Source organism: Typopeltis vanoorti, chromosome 18 (genome assembly GCF_054136105.1).
Source record: "Typopeltis vanoorti isolate ZY-2024b chromosome 18, IOZ_Tvanoo_1.0, whole genome shotgun sequence".
Classification (NCBI taxonomy): domain Eukaryota; kingdom Metazoa; phylum Arthropoda; class Arachnida; order Uropygi; family Thelyphonidae; genus Typopeltis; species Typopeltis vanoorti.
The window spans coordinates 86,891,355-86,912,581 of record NC_143566.1 but is presented as its reverse complement, the minus strand read 5'-3'; the positions used below and the strand labels follow the sequence as shown (position 1 = coordinate 86,912,581).

The window sequence follows — 21,227 nt, the reverse complement described above, 5'->3', positions numbered from 1 at the left end:
AGTTCCTTTGTCCAACTCTGATGTTATTCTATTATGGATAGTTAATAGATTGCTAAGGCAGGATCTACCTTTAACAAAACCATGTTGGCCTCTATAGAGTATCATATCCTGATCCACCCATTCTTGAATTTTGTCTTTAACCAACTTTTCCAATACTTTTACCACTACTCCTGAGATGGTGATTGGTCTGTAATTCAATACTGCAGTTTTAGAGCCACCCTTATGCAAAGGAACCACTTTGCCTAACTTCCACTCCCTAGGGACCATACCAGAGTTCAAACTTAAATTAAATATCCAGGTAAGAGGGGTTGACAATTCATTTGCACATTCACGCAACACCCGAGCTGATATTCCATCTAAGCCTACCGCAGTGTTTGCATTTAAGTTTCGCAATATATTTAATACCTCTGATTCTTTAGCTTCAATTCTCACATTAGGTATTGCTATAGGTATAGAGATATCCTCACTTGGGTGATAGACTTTTGAGAAGTGATCACTCAGTAACTCGACTATTACATCTGATTTTGTCACCTCAATACCATCAGCACCCACTAAGGTTATCCTTCCGAAGTCATTCTTCCTCTTACTTGCCACATAGCGGAAGAACTCTTTGGGATTACCCTTGATCTCTTTGGCTAAGGTCTTCTCATAATCTGATTTAGCTTTTCTTACTATGCTGGTAACCTTCCTAGCTTGAGCCTTGTACTGCTCATGGGTGTCCTGATCGCCCTTCTCCTTGTAAATTCTCCATAACATTTTCTTTTTTTGTAGTTCAAGCTTGATACTACTGCTCATCCATCTATCTAATGCCTGCCTTGTTTGACCTCTTGTATTCTTTTTTCTATTGAATGTCCAGTTTGTCCAAACTGGCAGTCACATGGAACTTGATATACACCAGGAAGAGACATAGTTGAGAGTTTCTTTGGACAATGGGAAATACATGGACAGTTTATTAATGGGAATATAAGTAGCTACTAAATCATATTTCCTAAGGATTCTTGAAATAGGCACTGAAATGCCAGAGATGTATGCGATTGGAATTTGACGTATTGATTATTGTTTTTGGTTGGGTTTGTAGGAGTCAAGAAGACGTTCTGTAGTTCTTTCAGAGAAGCCATTTAGTTTCATATTACTGTTTGATAGTTCTTCCTGTAACTGATAGATGAATAATTAGTTCTAGCTCGTCGAATTAAACATTTTATGATTCCTGTCTTTTGAGAAGGATGATGTGTTAGAGAATGTATTGTCCAATAAAAGTGGGTTTTTCTATAAGCTGATGTTAAATTACCCAATGGTGAACAGATGAGAATGTCTAAAAAGGATAATTTGTTTTTTCAGTTTCCATAGTGAATTCGATATGAGGGTGTAACGTATTGATTTTAGCTTTAAAAAAAAAAAAAAAGTAGGAAAGGAATCTAAATTGTGAGGCCACACAGCAAAAATGTGTGTGTGTGTGTGTGTATATATATATAATCCAAAATGAAGATTGGGGATTTATAGATGAAAAAAGGTCTTCTAAATGCTCTAAATAAAAGTTGGCTAAAGGAAGGGAGAGTGGACTCCTGCAGTTCCTTCTACTTGGTTGTAGAATTGGTTTTGACATAAATACCCAGAATGCATCACAAATTTGAATAGTCTTACTCTATCTTGTGGGAAAATATCAGTAAGTAGTTGTAAAGGCTCTTTGAGAGGTATGTTTGTGAATAGGGATTCTACATCAAAGATCACAAGATCAGTAGGTTGTATGGAGACATTTTTTAATTTGTCTAAGAAATCTGGCTAGTTTTTTAAAAAGAACGAATTGCCTCTGTGATTTCAATAGGTTTGCTAAATATTTGTCTATGCGGTAAGTAGGTGAATCAATACAGTCAACACAATCGGACGGAGAGGAATGTCTTTCTTATGGATCTTATGTATATGTACTTCCCATGAAGCCAAGTTGTGCAGAGGAGAAATAATTATTGGTTATTTTATATATTTTGAAACCAGTAATTAAGAGAACTGTTTTGATGGTACACTAAAGAGTGGAGTGAGTTGCATGTGAATTTAAGGCATGAAGACAGAGCATATTTTCACCTGAGTGGTGAATTTGCTATTAAGAGAATGATTCAGTACTTAGAATTGTATGTACTACAGCGTGGAACAAATTAAGAATCTATAATCCAGTCATGAGTTGTGATTAATTTGAACTTTAGTTGGAAAGTTGTTGACAGGCTTAGATGTTGGACATTATTCATAAATTATTTTAACAGTATTACAACACCAAATTATAAAAGGTTGTTTATTTAACAGGCTTATGTTTTGCTGAATTTCAAATCGGAATACTCTTAAAACATCTTAGTTTATACATGACATTAAGTAAAACAAACCAAATTGTAACAGACAAAAGATCTAAAATCCTAATTTGGTGCTCTCTGATGTATAAAACAAGTATCACTGTTGTGAAAGATGACCTTAACATGAGTTCCCTAAATTTTGGTCTTTAGCAAATTATAAGTCAGTTAATAAACACCCTTTTTAAATTTATTTGGTGTTGTAATACCCTTAAAATTCAGATGGAAAGTAGTTGACAGGCTTAGGTGTTGGACTTATAAAGAGAATGATTCTTTGCAAGGAAAAAAAGAAAAGCTTTTTTTATATATTTCTAGTTTAGTAAATAGCCAAAGATGCAGATCTGCCTGACCATAATATGTATAAGATCATTCACCTGGGAATGAATCACATATGCATTGGTGCTTGTAATATCAAAACATCACATTGGATTCTTCTGTTTTTATATAGCTATTGGCAAAATGAAATTGGTGGAGAGTAGGAACATTTCTAGCAAGAAATGCCTCTACCTCCATGTTTGTTCCAAGGGCAGGGTAAGGCTTCCTATAGTTTTAGCAATTTTGAAGAAAGCTTGCTAATTCACCCCCCCCTTGAAAACTTGGAATAAAAAGGTAGAATAAATCGTGAACCTCTGCATTTTATGCAGAATATGGTTTATGCAAGTTCTGCATTCGAAAAAGCAGCTTAAACTTGTGTCACAGTTTAATGCATGTCATTTTGAATTTTGTTTTGTAAATGAATCCAAAGAATATCTGATTTTAATAAAGTAACAAAATGCTGTTGTACATATTTGAAGAATTATATTTGAAAAGTATCAATCCATTATACTTATGTTCATTGTATAGTTAAATATCAAATAATTATATTTAAATTTTATATAATTGGGAAAAAGTGTTAATTGTAAATCTCCTATTTCAAACAGGGTTTGTTTATCAAATTTTTTGTTACAAGTTCTGGAAGGAACTGTCTCATCTTTAGAAATCAGTGATATTTGTGCAGTTCTTTGTTACATGCTACATAAATTTTGGGCTATCCACATTGCAGGTTTGTCTGCTATGTGACATGCTGCTGCTGCTGTAGTCGAATCCTGCATGACTGGAGTCTTCTTTCTATGTAGGCTTTCTTTCAGACAAAGGGAAGTCCTAAGTTTTTTGACTCAGTTCTCTTTCACTGAAGAGAAAGCAATCTGAGAAAACAATTCTGTTGACATTTTAAATATCTGTATCCTCAAAGGGAAAGAACATTAATGCTGCTGCAATCTATCAAAATCATACTCTAAATTGTCTGTAGGAAAAGGTACAGTGCAGTATTTGAAATCCACAGAAAATGCTTTCTGTTGCAGAACTAAGCCATTCTTTGTTTTATAGAAGTTTACTTGCAAACAGAAATTGCTGTTTTGATGCTGACATTACATAGCAATGTATATTATTTCTTATTCTGTGTTACATAGCACTTCCTATATTGGAGGTAGAGGTAGGCATCCTATGGGTGAAAAGTCTTGGCTTTCATCATCAAATTCCTGACATTTACCCTCAAGGGTGTACAGGTTATTATAATTATACTCCATGAAAAACTTGCATCATTACTAACTTCTGATCAACAATTTTCCTTCAAACCGATCTGTTAACACCTCCAACATTATCATATCTTATATTTCTGTCTAAGGAACTTTTTACTAGATCAATCCACCTATCACTAGGTCTTTTTCCTGCCAACCTAGTAGAGAACACTTGTTTTGCTAATCTTTCCTCTCCCATTCTGCTCAAGTGACTATACCACCTGAGATTAGTTTTGCTAACACATTCCTGGATGCTAACAATGTCAAGTTCTTTCCTAATATCCTCATTCTTAATGATATTGCTGTTGACATTTGTTCATGCCCTTAATCTTTCCCAGGACTCTCATATCTGTGGTCTTTAGTCTTTGGTCAAATGTTTTATTTCTAACCCATCTCTCAGATCCATAAGTTAAAATTGGTTTGAACACTTGTTGTAGCTAAATATAAAATCATAAATTTGTTCACTTGACTTCCTACCATACTGGCTTTGATTCTGTTTATTTCCATATTTAATCTACCATCTTCCCTAAAAATTCTGCCAAGTAGCTGATATGTTTTACTTGTTCTATATGTTCTCCATTCATGATATGGTTGATATTTTCAATGTTTCTGTCTATTTTCATTTCTTTGTCTTGTTATTGCTGATTTTCATACCAAACCTATTACAACAGTTATTCAATTTAGTCAGGGAATCTTGCAGACCTGTACTGGATTTATTTAAAAGTATAACATTATCTGCTTAAAGCGAAGAGCTGAGATTGATCTATCCAATTGTGATATCAGGTTTATTACTGCTTTCCTTCATAATGTGATCCATATAATGAATAACAGAGGGGATAATGTACATCCTTGTCTGACACCAGATTATATATCAAACCATGTACTTCCTTCACTTCTGCTTGATAAATATTAGTTGATATAATGCCCCATTAACATCATATAACTATTGTTTTTTTGAATTGCTTTTCTCTTGGCACCTTGTCATATGCCTTTTGCAGGTCTACAAAACTTAAATACAGATCTTTTGTTATATTCCCACAATTTCTCAACTTTGTAAAGTGAAAATCTGATTCTGACAGCCTCTATTTGGTCTGAATCCAGCTTGTTCTTCACCAAGCTTCCCTTCCACAATCCTTAACTGTTTCTCAAGTAAACTTGCACAAATCTTACCAGAAACACTCAGAGAAATATCTCTGTAGTGCTTGCATTTTATTTCCCTTATATATATATAATGTGTGTATGTGTATGGGTACATTAACCTTGGGGTTAATTCTAAAAATCATTTGGAATTTGCCCCTCTGTCCAGGCCTTCTGAACTGTGCAGCCACTGTGGGACTTTTATACCGCCATACTTGAGCATTTCTGGTTGAATATCACTACTCCCGTTGCCTTTCACATTTTAGGCTTTTGATGCTTTTTCTACTTCAAGTATAGATTTTATTCCTGATTGCATGCCTGTTGAGTTTTTTTTTTACCACTGTTGTCACTGCTTGTTTCATTTAGCAATTTTTCGAAATAATTACTCCATACATCAAGGATATCTTTCTTCAGTTTTCATGTCACCTTTATAATCTCTAATTCCTTTTAAAACACTCTTTCCTCAATTTCTGAGCTTTTTCAATAGCCTCCAGAATATTTTACCACCTTCCTGATATTTATTTTCTATGTTCTTACCAAAGTCTCATGATTTTTGTTTAACTTGTTTTGCAGTGTTTAGCTTTCTTACATTTGTCTGTGTTCTCTAAGAGTGGAGTGCCAGCTGATTTATTCACTAGGAACTTTTGATATGCTTTTCTTTTCCTTCACTGCCTCTTTAACTTCATGTCCACCATAGAGTTCTGATTTTTTTTTTCTATCCTTGCAGACAACCTCAACACATGCTTCTGCTTGAATCAATGTTTTCTTCAGGACTTGCCACTGAATTTCCAAGGTTTGGTTCCTGTTCTGTGCTTAAGGGTCAAAGCTGTATAACTGAGAGGAGACCTCCACATAGCCTTTAAAGGAATGCAGAGAACCGACCAGGGCTTCTGACCTAATGTCCAATTGGGGGGGGGGGGGGTGGGGGGGGGGGGGGGTGGGGGGGGGGGGGGGTGGGGGGGGGGGGGGGTGGGGGGGGGGGGGGGTGGGGGGGGGGGGGGGTGGGGGGGGGGGGGGGTGGGGGGGGGGGGGGGTGGGGGGGGGGGGGGGTGGGGGGGGGGGGGGGTGGGGGGGGGGGGGGGTGGGGGGGGGGGGGGGTGGGGGGGGGGGGGGGTGGGGGGGGGGGGGGGTGGGGGGGGGGGGGGGTGGGGGGGGGGGGGGGTGGGGGGGGGGGGGGGTGGGGGGGGGGGGGGGTGGGGGGGGGGGGGGGTGGGGGGGGGGGGGGGTGGGGGGGGGGGGGGGTGGGGGGGGGGGGGGGTGGGGGGGGGGGGGGGTGGGGGGGGGGGGGGGTGGGGGGGGGGGGGGGTGGGGGGGGGGGGGGGTGGGGGGGGGGGGGGGTGGGGGGGGGGGGGGGTGGGGGGGGGGGGGGGTGGGGGGGGGGGGGGGTGGGGGGGGGGGGGGGTGGGGGATGCGATTGGAATTTGACGTATTGATTATTGTTTTTGGTTGGGTTTGTAGGAGTCAAGAAGACGTTCTGTAGTTCTTTCAGAGAAGCCATTTAGTTTCATATTACTGTTTGATAGTTCTTCCTGTAACTGATAGATGAATAATTAGTTCTAGCTCGTCGAATTAAACATTTTATGATTCCTGTCTTTTGAGAAGGATGATGTGTTAGAGAATGTATTGTCCAATAAAAGTGGGTTTTTCTATAAGCTGATGTTAAATTACCCAATGGTGAACAGATGAGAATGTCTAAAAAGGATAATTTGTTTTTTCAGTTTCCATAGTGAATTCGATATGAGGGTGTAACGTATTGATTTTAGCTTTAAAAAAAAAAAAAGTAGGAAAGGAATCTAAATTGTGAGGCCACACAGCAAAAATGTGTGTGTGTGTGTGTGTATATATATATAATCCAAAATGAAGATTGGGGATTTATAGATGAAAAAAGGTCTTCTAAATGCTCTAAATAAAAGTTGGCTAAAGGAAGGGAGAGTGGACTCCTGCAGTTCCTTCTACTTGGTTGTAGAATTGGTTTTGACATAAATACCCAGAATGCATCACAAATTTGAATAGTCTTACTCTATCTTGTGGGAAAATATCAGTAAGTAGTTGTAAAGGCTCTTTGAGAGGTATGTTTGTGAATAGGGATTCTACATCAAAGATCACAAGATCAGTAGGTTGTATGGAGACATTTTTTAATTTGTCTAAGAAATCTGGCTAGTTTTTTAAAAAGAACGAATTGCCTCTGTGATTTCAATAGGTTTGCTAAATATTTGTCTATGCGGTAAGTAGGTGAATCAATACAGTCAACACAATCGGACGGAGAGGAATGTCTTTCTTATGGATCTTATGTATATGTACTTCCCATGAAGCCAAGTTGTGCAGAGGAGAAATAATTATTGGTTATTTTATATATTTTGAAACCAGTAATTAAGAGAACTGTTTTGATGGTACACTAAAGAGTGGAGTGAGTTGCATGTGAATTTAAGGCATGAAGACAGAGCATATTTTCACCTGAGTGGTGAATTTGCTATTAAGAGAATGATTCAGTACTTAGAATTGTATGTACTACAGCGTGGAACAAATTAAGAATCTATAATCCAGTCATGAGTTGTGATTAATTTGAACTTTAGTTGGAAAGTTGTTGACAGGCTTAGATGTTGGACATTATTCATAAATTATTTTAACAGTATTACAACACCAAATTATAAAAGGTTGTTTATTTAACAGGCTTATGTTTTGCTGAATTTCAAATCGGAATACTCTTAAAACATCTTAGTTTATACATGACATTAAGTAAAACAAACCAAATTGTAACAGACAAAAGATCTAAAATCCTAATTTGGTGCTCTCTGATGTATAAAACAAGTATCACTGTTGTGAAAGATGACCTTAACATGAGTTCCCTAAATTTTGGTCTTTAGCAAATTATAAGTCAGTTAATAAACACCCTTTTTAAATTTATTTGGTGTTGTAATACCCTTAAAATTCAGATGGAAAGTAGTTGACAGGCTTAGGTGTTGGACTTATAAAGAGAATGATTCTTTGCAAGGAAAAAAAGAAAAGCTTTTTTTATATATTTCTAGTTTAGTAAATAGCCAAAGATGCAGATCTGCCTGACCATAATATGTATAAGATCATTCACCTGGGAATGAATCACATATGCATTGGTGCTTGTAATATCAAAACATCACATTGGATTCTTCTGTTTTTATATAGCTATTGGCAAAATGAAATTGGTGGAGAGTAGGAACATTTCTAGCAAGAAATGCCTCTACCTCCATGTTTGTTCCAAGGGCAGGGTAAGGCTTCCTATAGTTTTAGCAATTTTGAAGAAAGCTTGCTAATTCACCCCCCCCTTGAAAACTTGGAATAAAAAGGTAGAATAAATCGTGAACCTCTGCATTTTATGCAGAATATGGTTTATGCAAGTTCTGCATTCGAAAAAGCAGCTTAAACTTGTGTCACAGTTTAATGCATGTCATTTTGAATTTTGTTTTGTAAATGAATCCAAAGAATATCTGATTTTAATAAAGTAACAAAATGCTGTTGTACATATTTGAAGAATTATATTTGAAAAGTATCAATCCATTATACTTATGTTCATTGTATAGTTAAATATCAAATAATTATATTTAAATTTTATATAATTGGGAAAAAGTGTTAATTGTAAATCTCCTATTTCAAACAGGGTTTGTTTATCAAATTTTTTGTTACAAGTTCTGGAAGGAACTGTCTCATCTTTAGAAATCAGTGATATTTGTGCAGTTCTTTGTTACATGCTACATAAATTTTGGGCTATCCACATTGCAGGTTTGTCTGCTATGTGACATGCTGCTGCTGCTGTAGTCGAATCCTGCATGACTGGAGTCTTCTTTCTATGTAGGCTTTCTTTCAGACAAAGGGAAGTCCTAAGTTTTTTGACTCAGTTCTCTTTCACTGAAGAGAAAGCAATCTGAGAAAACAATTCTGTTGACATTTTAAATATCTGTATCCTCAAAGGGAAAGAACATTAATGCTGCTGCAATCTATCAAAATCATACTCTAAATTGTCTGTAGGAAAAGGTACAGTGCAGTATTTGAAATCCACAGAAAATGCTTTCTGTTGCAGAACTAAGCCATTCTTTGTTTTATAGAAGTTTACTTGCAAACAGAAATTGCTGTTTTGATGCTGACATTACATAGCAATGTATATTATTTCTTATTCTGTGTTACATAGCACTTCCTATATTGGAGGTAGAGGTAGGCATCCTATGGGTGAAAAGTCTTGGCTTTCATCATCAAATTCCTGACATTTACCCTCAAGGGTGTACAGGTTATTATAATTATACTCCATGAAAAACTTGCATCATTACTAACTTCTGATCAACAATTTTCCTTCAAACCGATCTGTTAACACCTCCAACATTATCATATCTTATATTTCTGTCTAAGGAACTTTTTACTAGATCAATCCACCTATCACTAGGTCTTTTTCCTGCCAACCTAGTAGAGAACACTTGTTTTGCTAATCTTTCCTCTCCCATTCTGCTCAAGTGACTATACCACCTGAGATTAGTTTTGCTAACACATTCCTGGATGCTAACAATGTCAAGTTCTTTCCTAATATCCTCATTCTTAATGATATTGCTGTTGACATTTGTTCATGCCCTTAATCTTTCCCAGGACTCTCATATCTGTGGTCTTTAGTCTTTGGTCAAATGTTTTATTTCTAACCCATCTCTCAGATCCATAAGTTAAAATTGGTTTGAACACTTGTTGTAGCTAAATATAAAATCATAAATTTGTTCACTTGACTTCCTACCATACTGGCTTTGATTCTGTTTATTTCCATATTTAATCTACCATCTTCCCTAAAAATTCTGCCAAGTAGCTGATATGTTTTACTTGTTCTATATGTTCTCCATTCATGATATGGTTGATATTTTCAATGTTTCTGTCTATTTTCATTTCTTTGTCTTGTTATTGCTGATTTTCATACCAAACCTATTACAACAGTTATTCAATTTAGTCAGGGAATCTTGCAGACCTGTACTGGATTTATTTAAAAGTATAACATTATCTGCTTAAAGCGAAGAGCTGAGATTGATCTATCCAATTGTGATATCAGGTTTATTACTGCTTTCCTTCATAATGTGATCCATATAATGAATAACAGAGGGGATAATGTACATCCTTGTCTGACACCAGATTATATATCAAACCATGTACTTCCTTCACTTCTGCTTGATAAATATTAGTTGATATAATGCCCCATTAACATCATATAACTATTGTTTTTTTGAATTGCTTTTCTCTTGGCACCTTGTCATATGCCTTTTGCAGGTCTACAAAACTTAAATACAGATCTTTTGTTATATTCCCACAATTTCTCAACTTTGTAAAGTGAAAATCTGATTCTGACAGCCTCTATTTGGTCTGAATCCAGCTTGTTCTTCACCAAGCTTCCCTTCCACAATCCTTAACTGTTTCTCAAGTAAACTTGCACAAATCTTACCAGAAACACTCAGAGAAATATCTCTGTAGTGCTTGCATTTTATTTCCCTTATATATATATAATGTGTGTATGTGTATGGGTACATTAACCTTGGGGTTAATTCTAAAAATCATTTGGAATTTGCCCCTCTGTCCAGGCCTTCTGAACTGTGCAGCCACTGTGGGACTTTTATACCGCCATACTTGAGCATTTCTGGTTGAATATCACTACTCCCGTTGCCTTTCACATTTTAGGCTTTTGATGCTTTTTCTACTTCAAGTATAGATTTTATTCCTGATTGCATGCCTGTTGAGTTTTTTTTTTACCACTGTTGTCACTGCTTGTTTCATTTAGCAATTTTTCGAAATAATTACTCCATACATCAAGGATATCTTTCTTCAGTTTTCATGTCACCTTTATAATCTCTAATTCCTTTTAAAACACTCTTTCCTCAATTTCTGAGCTTTTTCAATAGCCTCCAGAATATTTTACCACCTTCCTGATATTTATTTTCTATGTTCTTACCAAAGTCTCATGATTTTTGTTTAACTTGTTTTGCAGTGTTTAGCTTTCTTACATTTGTCTGTGTTCTCTAAGAGTGGAGTGCCAGCTGATTTATTCACTAGGAACTTTTGATATGCTTTTCTTTTCCTTCACTGCCTCTTTAACTTCATGTCCACCATAGAGTTCTGATTTTTTTTTTCTATCCTTGCAGACAACCTCAACACATGCTTCTGCTTGAATCAATGTTTTCTTCAGGACTTGCCACTGAATTTCCAAGGTTTGGTTCCTGTTCTGTGCTTAAGGGTCAAAGCTGTATAACTGAGAGGAGACCTCCACATAGCCTTTAAAGGAATGCAGAGAACCGACCAGGGCTTCTGACCTAATGTCCAATCCTCACCTTCTCGTGGTGCACCCTGTTGGGTATCTACTTTGATACTGAACGAACGAGGATGGGCTGGCAATTTGGGATTTCGCCGACCAAATTGTATTCTTATTGGTTAAACCAAAATAAAAAATGATGGTACAACATGACAAAATTTCATGCCGGCTGGGGCGTTGCCCGGTTAAACAAGGCTGCCGTTGTTTTCGCCAGGGAACCAGGACGAACAGCGAAAAGTCAGCTACTGGAACAAATCTGAAAACAAACCCCAACTCAACATCACCAGAGTGAAAGATCGGTACTATCAACGTAAGAAGCCTGAATGGCAAAGAAATGGAGCTAGCTGAGGAATTAGATAAGTACCAGATCGACATAATAGGGGTGACTGAAACAAAAAAGACCAAAACTGGTGAGATCTTTCTGAGCAATAAATACAAAATGTTATATTCAGGCAATGACAATCAAGGAAAAGGAGTAGCCATAGTATTCAACACAAAATACGAGGCTAATCTTCTTGAATGGCAGTCAGTCTCAAGTAGAGTAATGTGGGCAAATATGAGAATGGGGAACTGGACGATGAGACTTATTTGTGCCTATGGTCCCACAGAAGGTTCTACTAAGGTAGAAGTGGAGGAATTTTTTGAGGCTTTAGAAAAAGCAACTGACACAATGAAAAAGGAAAAGTTGGTCCTCGTTGGGGATCTAAATAGTAGAGTAGGAAATGATTGTGAGACATACAAAAATATTTTGGGAAAATTTGGAGAAAAGAGCAAAGCTAATAATAATGGCAAATATCTGTTGGATTTCTGCTCAGGACATGGACTGGTTATTACTAACACCATGTTCCAACATAAAAATGTGCACAAATTCACATGGAGAGAAGAGGCTAGGAATAAGAAAAGTCTCATTGACTATGTTATTGTTGATAGTGATGTTTTCTCCCTGGTGCAGGACACCAGAGTGTACAGAGGATTTGAAATTGGAAGTGATCACTATTTAGTGTTGAGCAGGATAAAATTGAATTTCATATTGAAAAGAATAACATGTAAGAAAGTTTTAAAGCGAATAAAAGTTGAGCAGCTCTCAGATGTGAACTGTAGACTAAAATACAGAAATATTATTGAAAAGAAAATGAAAGAGTTTGAGAACAGGAATCAAACCTTGGAGATTCAGTGGCAAACTCTGAAGGAAACATTGATTGATTCTGCCAGAGAGGCATGTGGTGAGGTTGTGTGCAAGGATAAAAAAAGCAGAACTCCCTGGTGGACACAGCAAGTTAAAGAGGCAGTGAAGGAAAAGAAGAAAGCATATCAAAAGTTCCTGGCAAATAAGTCAGCTTTGTCTCTTATAGAATACAGAGACAAATGTAAGAAAGCTAAACAGTGTGTAAAACTAGCTAAACAAAAGTCATGGAAGGACTTTGGCAAGAATATAGAAAATAAATATCAAGAAGGTGGCAAAATATTCTGGAGGTTGTTGAAGAAGCTTAGGAATGGAGGAAAGAGTGCTGTAAAAGGAATTAGAGATGATAAAGGTGAAATGAAAACAGGAGAAAAAGATATCCTTGGAGTATGGAGTAATTACTTTGAAAAACTACTAAATGAAACGAGCAGTGATGACAGCACAGTGATAAAAAACACTGACCAGGCATGCAGTCAGGAATACATATCCATACTTGAAGTAGAAAAAGCCATCAAAGGCTTGAAATGTGGAAAGGCAGCAGGAGTAGATGATATTCGACCAGAAATGCTGAAGTATGGTGGTATAAGAGTTTTACAGTGGCTGCACTGCATAGTTCAGAAAGCCTGGACAGAGGGACGAATTCCTGATGATTGGAGTAGAGCTCTCATAGTACCCATATATAAAAAGGGAAATAAAACTGAATGTGAGAATTACAGAGGTATTTCCCTACTGAGTGTTCCTGGCAAGATCTATGCAAGTATACTTGAGAAACGGTTGAGAAGAATTGTGGAAGAAAAGCTTGGTGAAGAACAAGCTGGATTCAGGCCAAATAGAGGCTGTCAGGATCAGATCTTCACTTTACGACAAATAGTCGAGAAAGCATGGGAATATAACAAAGATCTGTATTTAAGTTTTGTCGATTTGGAAAAGGCATATGACAAGGTACCAAGAGAGAAGCTATTCAATACGCTGCAGTTATATGGTGTCAATGGGGCATTATATCAAGCAATACTTAGTCTTTATTTGAGTTGTGAGTCAGCAGTTAGAATTGAAGGAAGTACAGGAAGATGGTTTAATGTTAAATCTGGTGTGAGACAAGGATGTACATTATCCCCTCTGTTATTCATTATCTATATGGATCACATTATGAAGGAATGTGGTATTAAACCTGATATCAAAATTGGAGATGTTAATGTCAGCTCTTTGCTTTATGCGGATGATGTTATACTTCTAAATAAATCCGCTACAAGTCTGCAATATTCTCTGACTAAATTGAATAGCTGTTGTAATAGATATGGTATGAAGGTCAGCAATAAAAAGACAAAGACAATGAAAATAGGCAGAATCATTGAAACTGTCAACTGTGTTGTGAATGGAGAACCTGTGGAACAAGTAAAACATTTCAGCTACTTAGGCACAATTTTTACTGAAGATGGTAAACTAAATATAGAAATAGACAACAGAATCAGCAAAGCTGGTATCGTGGGAAGTCAACTGAATAAATTCATATGGAATAAGAAAGAAATTAGTCGGAACACTAAATTAGCTGTATACAAGACTGTGTTCAAACCAATTTTAACTTATGGATCTGAGAGCTGGGTCAGAAGTAAAACACTTGACCAAAGACTAGAGACCGCAGATATGAGAGTCCTGAGAAAGATTAGAGGCGTGAACAGATGGCATCAATGGCAATATCATATTAAAAATGAGGATATTAGGAAAGAACTTGACATTGTCAGCATCCAGGAATGCGTTAGCAGAGCTAATCTCAGATGGTATGGTCACTTAAATAGAATGGGAGAGGAAAGATTAGCAAAACAAGTGTTCTCTGCCAGGTTGGCAGGAAAACGACCCAGAGGAAGACCAAGATATAAGTGGATTGATACGGTACAAAGTGCCTTAGACGATAGAAATATAAGATCTGATAATGTTGGAGTCTTGACAAGTAACAGACTGATTTGGAGGAAAATTGTAGATAGGAAGTTAGTAATGATGTAATTTTTTCATGTAGTACTGTCATATCCTGTACACCCCTTGAGGGTACATGGCAGGAATTTGATGATGATGGTTCCTGTTCTCAAACTCTTTAATTTTTTCTTGAATAATATTTGTGTATTTTAGTCTACAGTTCACATCTGAGAGCTGTTCAACTTTAATTTTGCTTTAAAACTTTCTAACATGTTCTTCTTTTCAATATGAGATTCAATTTTATCTTGCTTAAGACTAAATGATCACTTTCAATTTCAAATCCTCTGTACACCTAGTGTCCTGTACCAGTGAGAAACATTGTTATCAACAATAACATAGTCAATGAGACTTTTCTGATTCTTTGTCACTTCTCTCCATGTGAATTTGTGCACATTTTTATGTTGGAACATTGTGTTAATAATAACCAGTTCGTGTCCTGAGCAGAAATCCAACAATTATGTGTCATTATTATTAGCTTTGTTCTTTTCTCCAAATTTTCCCAAAATATTTCTGTATGTCTGACAATCATTTCCTGTTCTGTTATTTAGATCTCCAACATTTCTTTTTTCATTGTCAGTTGCTTTCTTTAAAACCTCAAAACTCCTCTACTTCTACCTTAATAGAACCTTCTGTGGAACCATAGGCACAAAAAAGTCATTCTCCAGTTCCTCATTTTGATATTCGCCCACATCACTCTACTTGATATTGCTTGTCATTCAAGAAGATTGAATAGCCTTGTATTCAGTGTTGAATATTATAGCTACTCCTTTTCCCTGATTCTTATTGCCTGAATATAACATTTTGTATTTCTTGCTTAGAAAAATCTCACCAGTTTTTGCATTTTTGTTTGTCACCCCTATTACATAGATCCAGTTATTCTGCTAATTCCATTTCTTTGCCATTCAGGCTTGTGTTTATAGTACCAATCTTGAACTCTGAGTGGGATGTATTTCAGGCTTTAGATTTGGCTTTAAATCTTATTATTCAATGGTTGATTACAAGAGTAAGACCATCTCTCAATATAAAAATGAGTTAGCACTAGTCTCATAGTTGGCAGGGCTTTTTGTTCTGCAGAACAGATAACCCAAGAGTACATGCAATTTACAAGAATAGCACATCCACTTCATTTCCTAATCTATATTACCTTGTATTCTAAATAACCAGCCACCCTTAAATGTTTTTTCTATATCATTATTTTTGAAACAAATTACAGACCGAACTTTTTTTTTTTCAGTTGGATGAAGAGGTAGCTGCTCTGCATTTGGAACACTTGGGTGTGAAGTTAACCAAGTTGTCAGTTGATCAGGCATCTTATCTTGGGGTTAAATCTGATGGACCTTTCAAAGCAGATCATTATCGATATTAAGTTTTCCATTTCTTTTGTGCCTTGTAAAGCCGAAATGAGGGAGAAGCGCATATTTGATGAATGTTAGCATTTATAAAAAGAAACTAAATTCTTTGTTCTCATGTGTACACAGTATGGACAAAAAAATTTTTTTTTTTAACTTTAACTTTTAAATTATTTTTATTGCATTAAATACACTATTGAATGGATGTTTTAAGCAATAAAAAAAAATTTTTTTTTTTAAACTTGAAATAAATGTCTTTTTATATATGAAGGTTTATAGATTTTATGTCTGCTTTCTATCAGTGTTGAAAATGGCCTATTTTTTTAATAAATAAGCAGGAGTGTCACATAAAATAGATATCAAGATTTAAATAACCTTGTCCTGTGGACAAATCACACTGTTTATATATTGTATATAAAGGAAATGCATTGTTTATGGTTGGTATTTGTAATTTTTTTTTCCTCTGAAAAATTGTTGAGAAATCATTTTGTTAATGAAATAGATTCACTGTATTTGAACACCTTATTTACTGATGATTAAAATTGAAATTCTAAAGCTGCATTGTTCTGTTATTGTAAATCATTAGAAATAGATATGGTGCACTGATTATGAGCCTCGATAAACAAGATTACCTTGTATAACAGAATTACATATTTCAGAGCTGCCAAGTTCCATATTTTTCCACCAGACACAATGTCTCCAATATGTAAACTATGTTAAGGGCAAATCGATGATTGAAACACGTCACTTTTTTTTAACATGATTTATTTTAAATTTCCATCTCTATTTAGAAGTGTTAAGCATACTAATTACAATAAGTTTTAAAGGTACAAAGACCAATCTGAATTATCTTATTTTGTTTATGCATTTGATTTTAAATATAATACTATTGTTTTTAGTATGATAAAGTTTAGCTTTGAAAAATGAAATTTGCTGATCCATTTTCTGAGATGTTACTTGGTATATAAATCATGCTATCACAAAAAGCCTTTGAAAAACAACCTGTGGCGCGCATGTTATTTATATCCACTGAAAATGCCTTTTCTTATGCCTAATCTAAAAGATATGTTTATTTATAGCAGTGGTACCCACTTTGGGCACTGGAATGATCCATGGGGTGGTATTGGCCTCATGCGCAAAAGGGGGGGGCATTGAAGTAAGAGGGTGGTGAAAGCATAAAGGACAAAAATTAGGTGCTGAAAAAATGTATCAAACATTTTGATTTAACTGTTGTATAGCATAAGTAAAGAGGTTGTAATGGTTTCTTTATTTTCCAAGAAAATATACAAAATGCAAGTTACTGCTGATTGACGTTGAAGTCCGATGATAGGTCTTAACAAGCAAAGTGTTAGCGAGTGCGCACTTTCAAGTGATTGGAATTTTACAAGTATGTAAAAGTGAACAAGTCATAACATGTATGGTATGACTTGTTCACTGTACAAGGGTGGTCTGAAAAAGTTCTCGACCATAGATGGCAACACTTGGCACAATTTTTTTTTTTTTAAGTTGGTATATCTGTCATAAGCATCCATGTGAAATTGCAACTCATTCTATCAAGTAGTTTGTTTTATACGGCTGTCTGAAGCAAAAATGTCTGTATCCCTTGAAATGGATAAAATTGAGCAGTTATAAAATAGCAGTTATCATGCGGTTATGAAATTCTTTTTGTAAAAGAAGGTTTAATGCCAAAGGAAATTCATTTGAAGTTCATAAAAGTTTATGGGCACTCTTCTCCTTCATTTTTGACAGTTAAGAAATGGGCTGCTAAGTTTAAAAGTGGCCATACCAGCCTTGAAGATGATCCACGTAAAGGATGTCCTAAATGTGTAACACCAGAAATCATTGATCAAGTGCACAATATGGTATTGGATGACTGGTGAGTCAAAGTGCATGAAATCGCTGAGACTATAGGCATTTCAAAAGCACGTGTAGGATATATTTTGCATGATGGGTGCTGCACTTGCTCCTAACAGATCAAAAACATGCTTGCATGAAAATCTGTGAACAGTGCTTGGAGTGTTTTAATAAGAATAAAACTGATTTTGATTCATTACTATGGATGAAACTTGGATTCACCATTACACACAAGAATCAAACCGCAGTCAAAACAGTGGACAGAAACTGGTTGTTCAGCGCCAAAGAAGACATTTGGTTCTATCAGCAGGAAAGGGCATTGGTGTTTTGGGATGCTAAAGGCATTTTGTTTATCTTGAAAAGGGTAAAACAATAACTGGAAATATTATTCTGATCTTTTAACCAGACTAGACAAAAAAAAATTCATGAGAAAAGACCTGGTTTGCAGAAGAAAGTTATTTTTCATCAGGGCAATGCTCCTGCCCACAAAAGTGTTTTGGCAATGGGAAAATTAAGGGATCTGCACTATGAACTGTTGGAACATCCATCCTATTCCCCAGATTTGGCTCCCTCTGATTTCAAACTCTTCCTTGCTGGTCAGCATTTTTCTTCGAATCAAGAGGTAATTGCAGCTGCAGAGGGGTATTTTGCAGATCTTACTGAGAACCACTACAGGGATGGCACTGGAGAATCGCTGGAATAAATGTATTAGCCTTAAGGGAGATTATGTTGAAAATAATTTTTTGGAAAAGGGGGGAAAGTTAGCCAATTAAGTTTGGGAACCACTGGTTTAGAGTGTTTAAAATTTTCAGTCTAGCATTAAGTTGTGTGTGTGATACCTGTTCTCTTATTTATTTTTTCAGTTTCTGATATGAATTTAAACCTTATGGCAATTAAATAACAAATCGATGGTGCAAATGTGTGTGAACTTATAGAAAGTATACAGAAAGATATTTCTAGTAATAAATGCCCACAGCATCATTAATATTGATATAATTTTTTTTGAAAATTTTTTGTACCAAGCAAATTTCAAACTTTTTGGAACTTTTCTGTGTTTCCCAATCTACTTTCTAGATGTATCCTTCACTCTTGAAGCATTATTTCCATTTTCTTTTGCTAATTCACCAGAACTGGCTGTTGCATATCATTCAGATGGAATGAATATCAAATATAAACTTGGTAAAAACTGCTCTTTGTATATAATGTTATTTGTTCAGAGAATAGTTTTGTTCATTGGATTTTTCCCTTAACACTGCTATATTAAATAGCCTGACAGGCTCAATATCCAAACTTCTAATTCATTTCCTGCTTTAAAAAACAATGTATACTGCACTTCACTTTTATTAACTGTTAAGAGGGAAGACTTTTATTTAACATGTCTACGGCCATGTAAACTGTAGTTTTGCTTGTGAGGTCATAGATTAGCACATGTTGCTGACAGGCCTGTTGCCTCTATGCATTTATTTGGTAACCTCCATGGAGTCGAGACTCATTGTGGGAGGCCCATTCAACCAGCAACATGCTCATCATAATGAGCTTTGAAGTTATTTACATTACCTGCACTTACAATGCACTCTGGCTTTACATTCCACTCACTGACAACTCTCTTCATAAAAAAAAAAAAAAAAAATGTACTCCTCACTCCCTTCTTCACATGTATACAATTTCCAGGGATGGCCTCTTTCTTCCTATCTTAACATCCACTCTTTTTGTAATTTCTTCTGTATTAATCTGATAGATCTTTAATTTAGTTAAGGGATTCTATCATATCTCCTCTTTTCATCCTATCCACCAATCTCTGTAATCCATTCTCTCAAACACTGTTCATAGACATCAGTCCAGACTCATCACTGTGGTTTATTCATCTTTCAACTCTAGTATTTCCACATCGTAATGAAACCTAGACGACCAAATCTGAGCATAATAGTCCATATCTGGTCTTACCAATGCCTTATATAGATGCACCACCATCTTATCCCTACATGTCATATACTATTCTGTTGATCTCAATTTCACACGAAACAGCTTAAATCTTCACATGCACTACTATTTTCCAATTAGACTCTTGATCTTCCTATCCTTTCGGAAAATTCATATATACTACCATTTCAAGTCCTGATAGTATATCCTCAGCCTCTTTATTTCTGATACTCTGTACATTAGTATACAAGCATACAATTCTCTACTCTTTAAGGCAATCCCATCAACACAATGACTCTTTACTCTCTGCTGTAGTGCATTTCTCTTTGTCCTGACCATCCCTGTTTCCCTGATCCTGACTGATTTTCATCTATTTTCTTAAGATCCCCCACCATTTTGCACTGCACCACTTTGTTCTGTTATAATCACTTCCTCACCTTTGTATCCATTTTCTTCCCGTCTTTCCACAACCTGCTTCTCAACCTCTCTGACTCAGAAGTACCATTTTCATATGAATCCTGTGTCGTCTTAGTAAACAATTGCTCCAAATGACTAACACTAAATCCATTCAAATGCATTTCATCAGCTGAACCATTCTAACTTCCCTTTAATTCACTCCATACATTCACAAATTGAACACTCTCTGCCTAACATAATTCAGCTGTCTTGTCATTGTGTCATTGCTCCCCTTAGTTCACTACTATCATATTTGGGTAACAAACTAACCACTTTCCCAATGAACTATTATTCTTCCCTTCCTGTAACAACTTCAAATCCCTTTCCATATTCGTTGTTTCACTATTTAAGTCTGTGCGCACCACTAATTCTGACACCTGTTCCTCCTAATTATGTTTTTATTGTATCATCTGTAAAACATGCCTTGCACACTTCATTTTTTACCATGAGTCACCATATAAAGCAACCCTGTCATCCTTAGATAATTGCATCTTATTGTGTTATCCTTGTCGTTTGCACCAGTTATGTTATTCTTTAAACATTCAGTTTCCTCCTCTATACATTTAACTTGACTCTTCATTTTCATTCTCTTGCCGAAGCTCTTCCACATCACTTCTGTTGTTACCATCATAAGCATCCCCATCTATTTCCTGATTATTCCCTGTAATATCATTCTCATTTTGCTATGTCGCAGCCTTTCTTCACACATCTTGCATATATAATGTTCCATTTTATCATTCCACCTAACACTCCATAATTGAATGTTTTTGGTCACATACATGAAACAATTCTTGCATCTTGTCCACTGCAAAAAAGTCCAGGGAAAACTTGATCTCAGAGCTGAGACCTTCCGTGCTGCTGATGTACACTTTGCTGCTACTGAGGCCACTTTTGTAACGTTGATGAGTACTTTCAAGTTAATTGAGATAAAAACCGAAGCAAACACTTTTAGAACCACAATACCACAGTTCGATTTTATCCAGTCTGGCCATTGCACAAGCACTATTATATAAATCTACACAATATAATTTAGGAAAAAAGAAAACACTAACACCATTCAAATACACTGCTACTATTTGTTGCAACACATGATTTAAATTATTTCCCTGTATCAGTTTTTCCTTTATGAAAATATATTTTATGATTTTAGATGTTTTAAAATCAAACTAGCTT

At 36.1% G+C, this 21,227-nt stretch overlaps 1 protein-coding gene across 1 annotated transcript in view; it reads left to right on the top strand.

Moving 5' to 3' along the window:
• The window catches only part of Ahcy (adenosylhomocysteinase), a 136,949-nt gene extending 120,564 nt beyond the window's left edge, over positions 1–16,385 (top strand). Inside the window, exon 9 of the mRNA XM_090408641.1 lies at positions 15,710–16,385. Within this exon, the coding sequence (XP_090264767.1) occupies positions 15,710–15,841 (132 nt within the window). The 3' untranslated portion in view covers positions 15,842–16,385. The remainder of the gene's footprint in view (positions 1–15,709) is intronic.
• Positions 16,386–21,227: the final 4,842 nt, after the last annotated feature.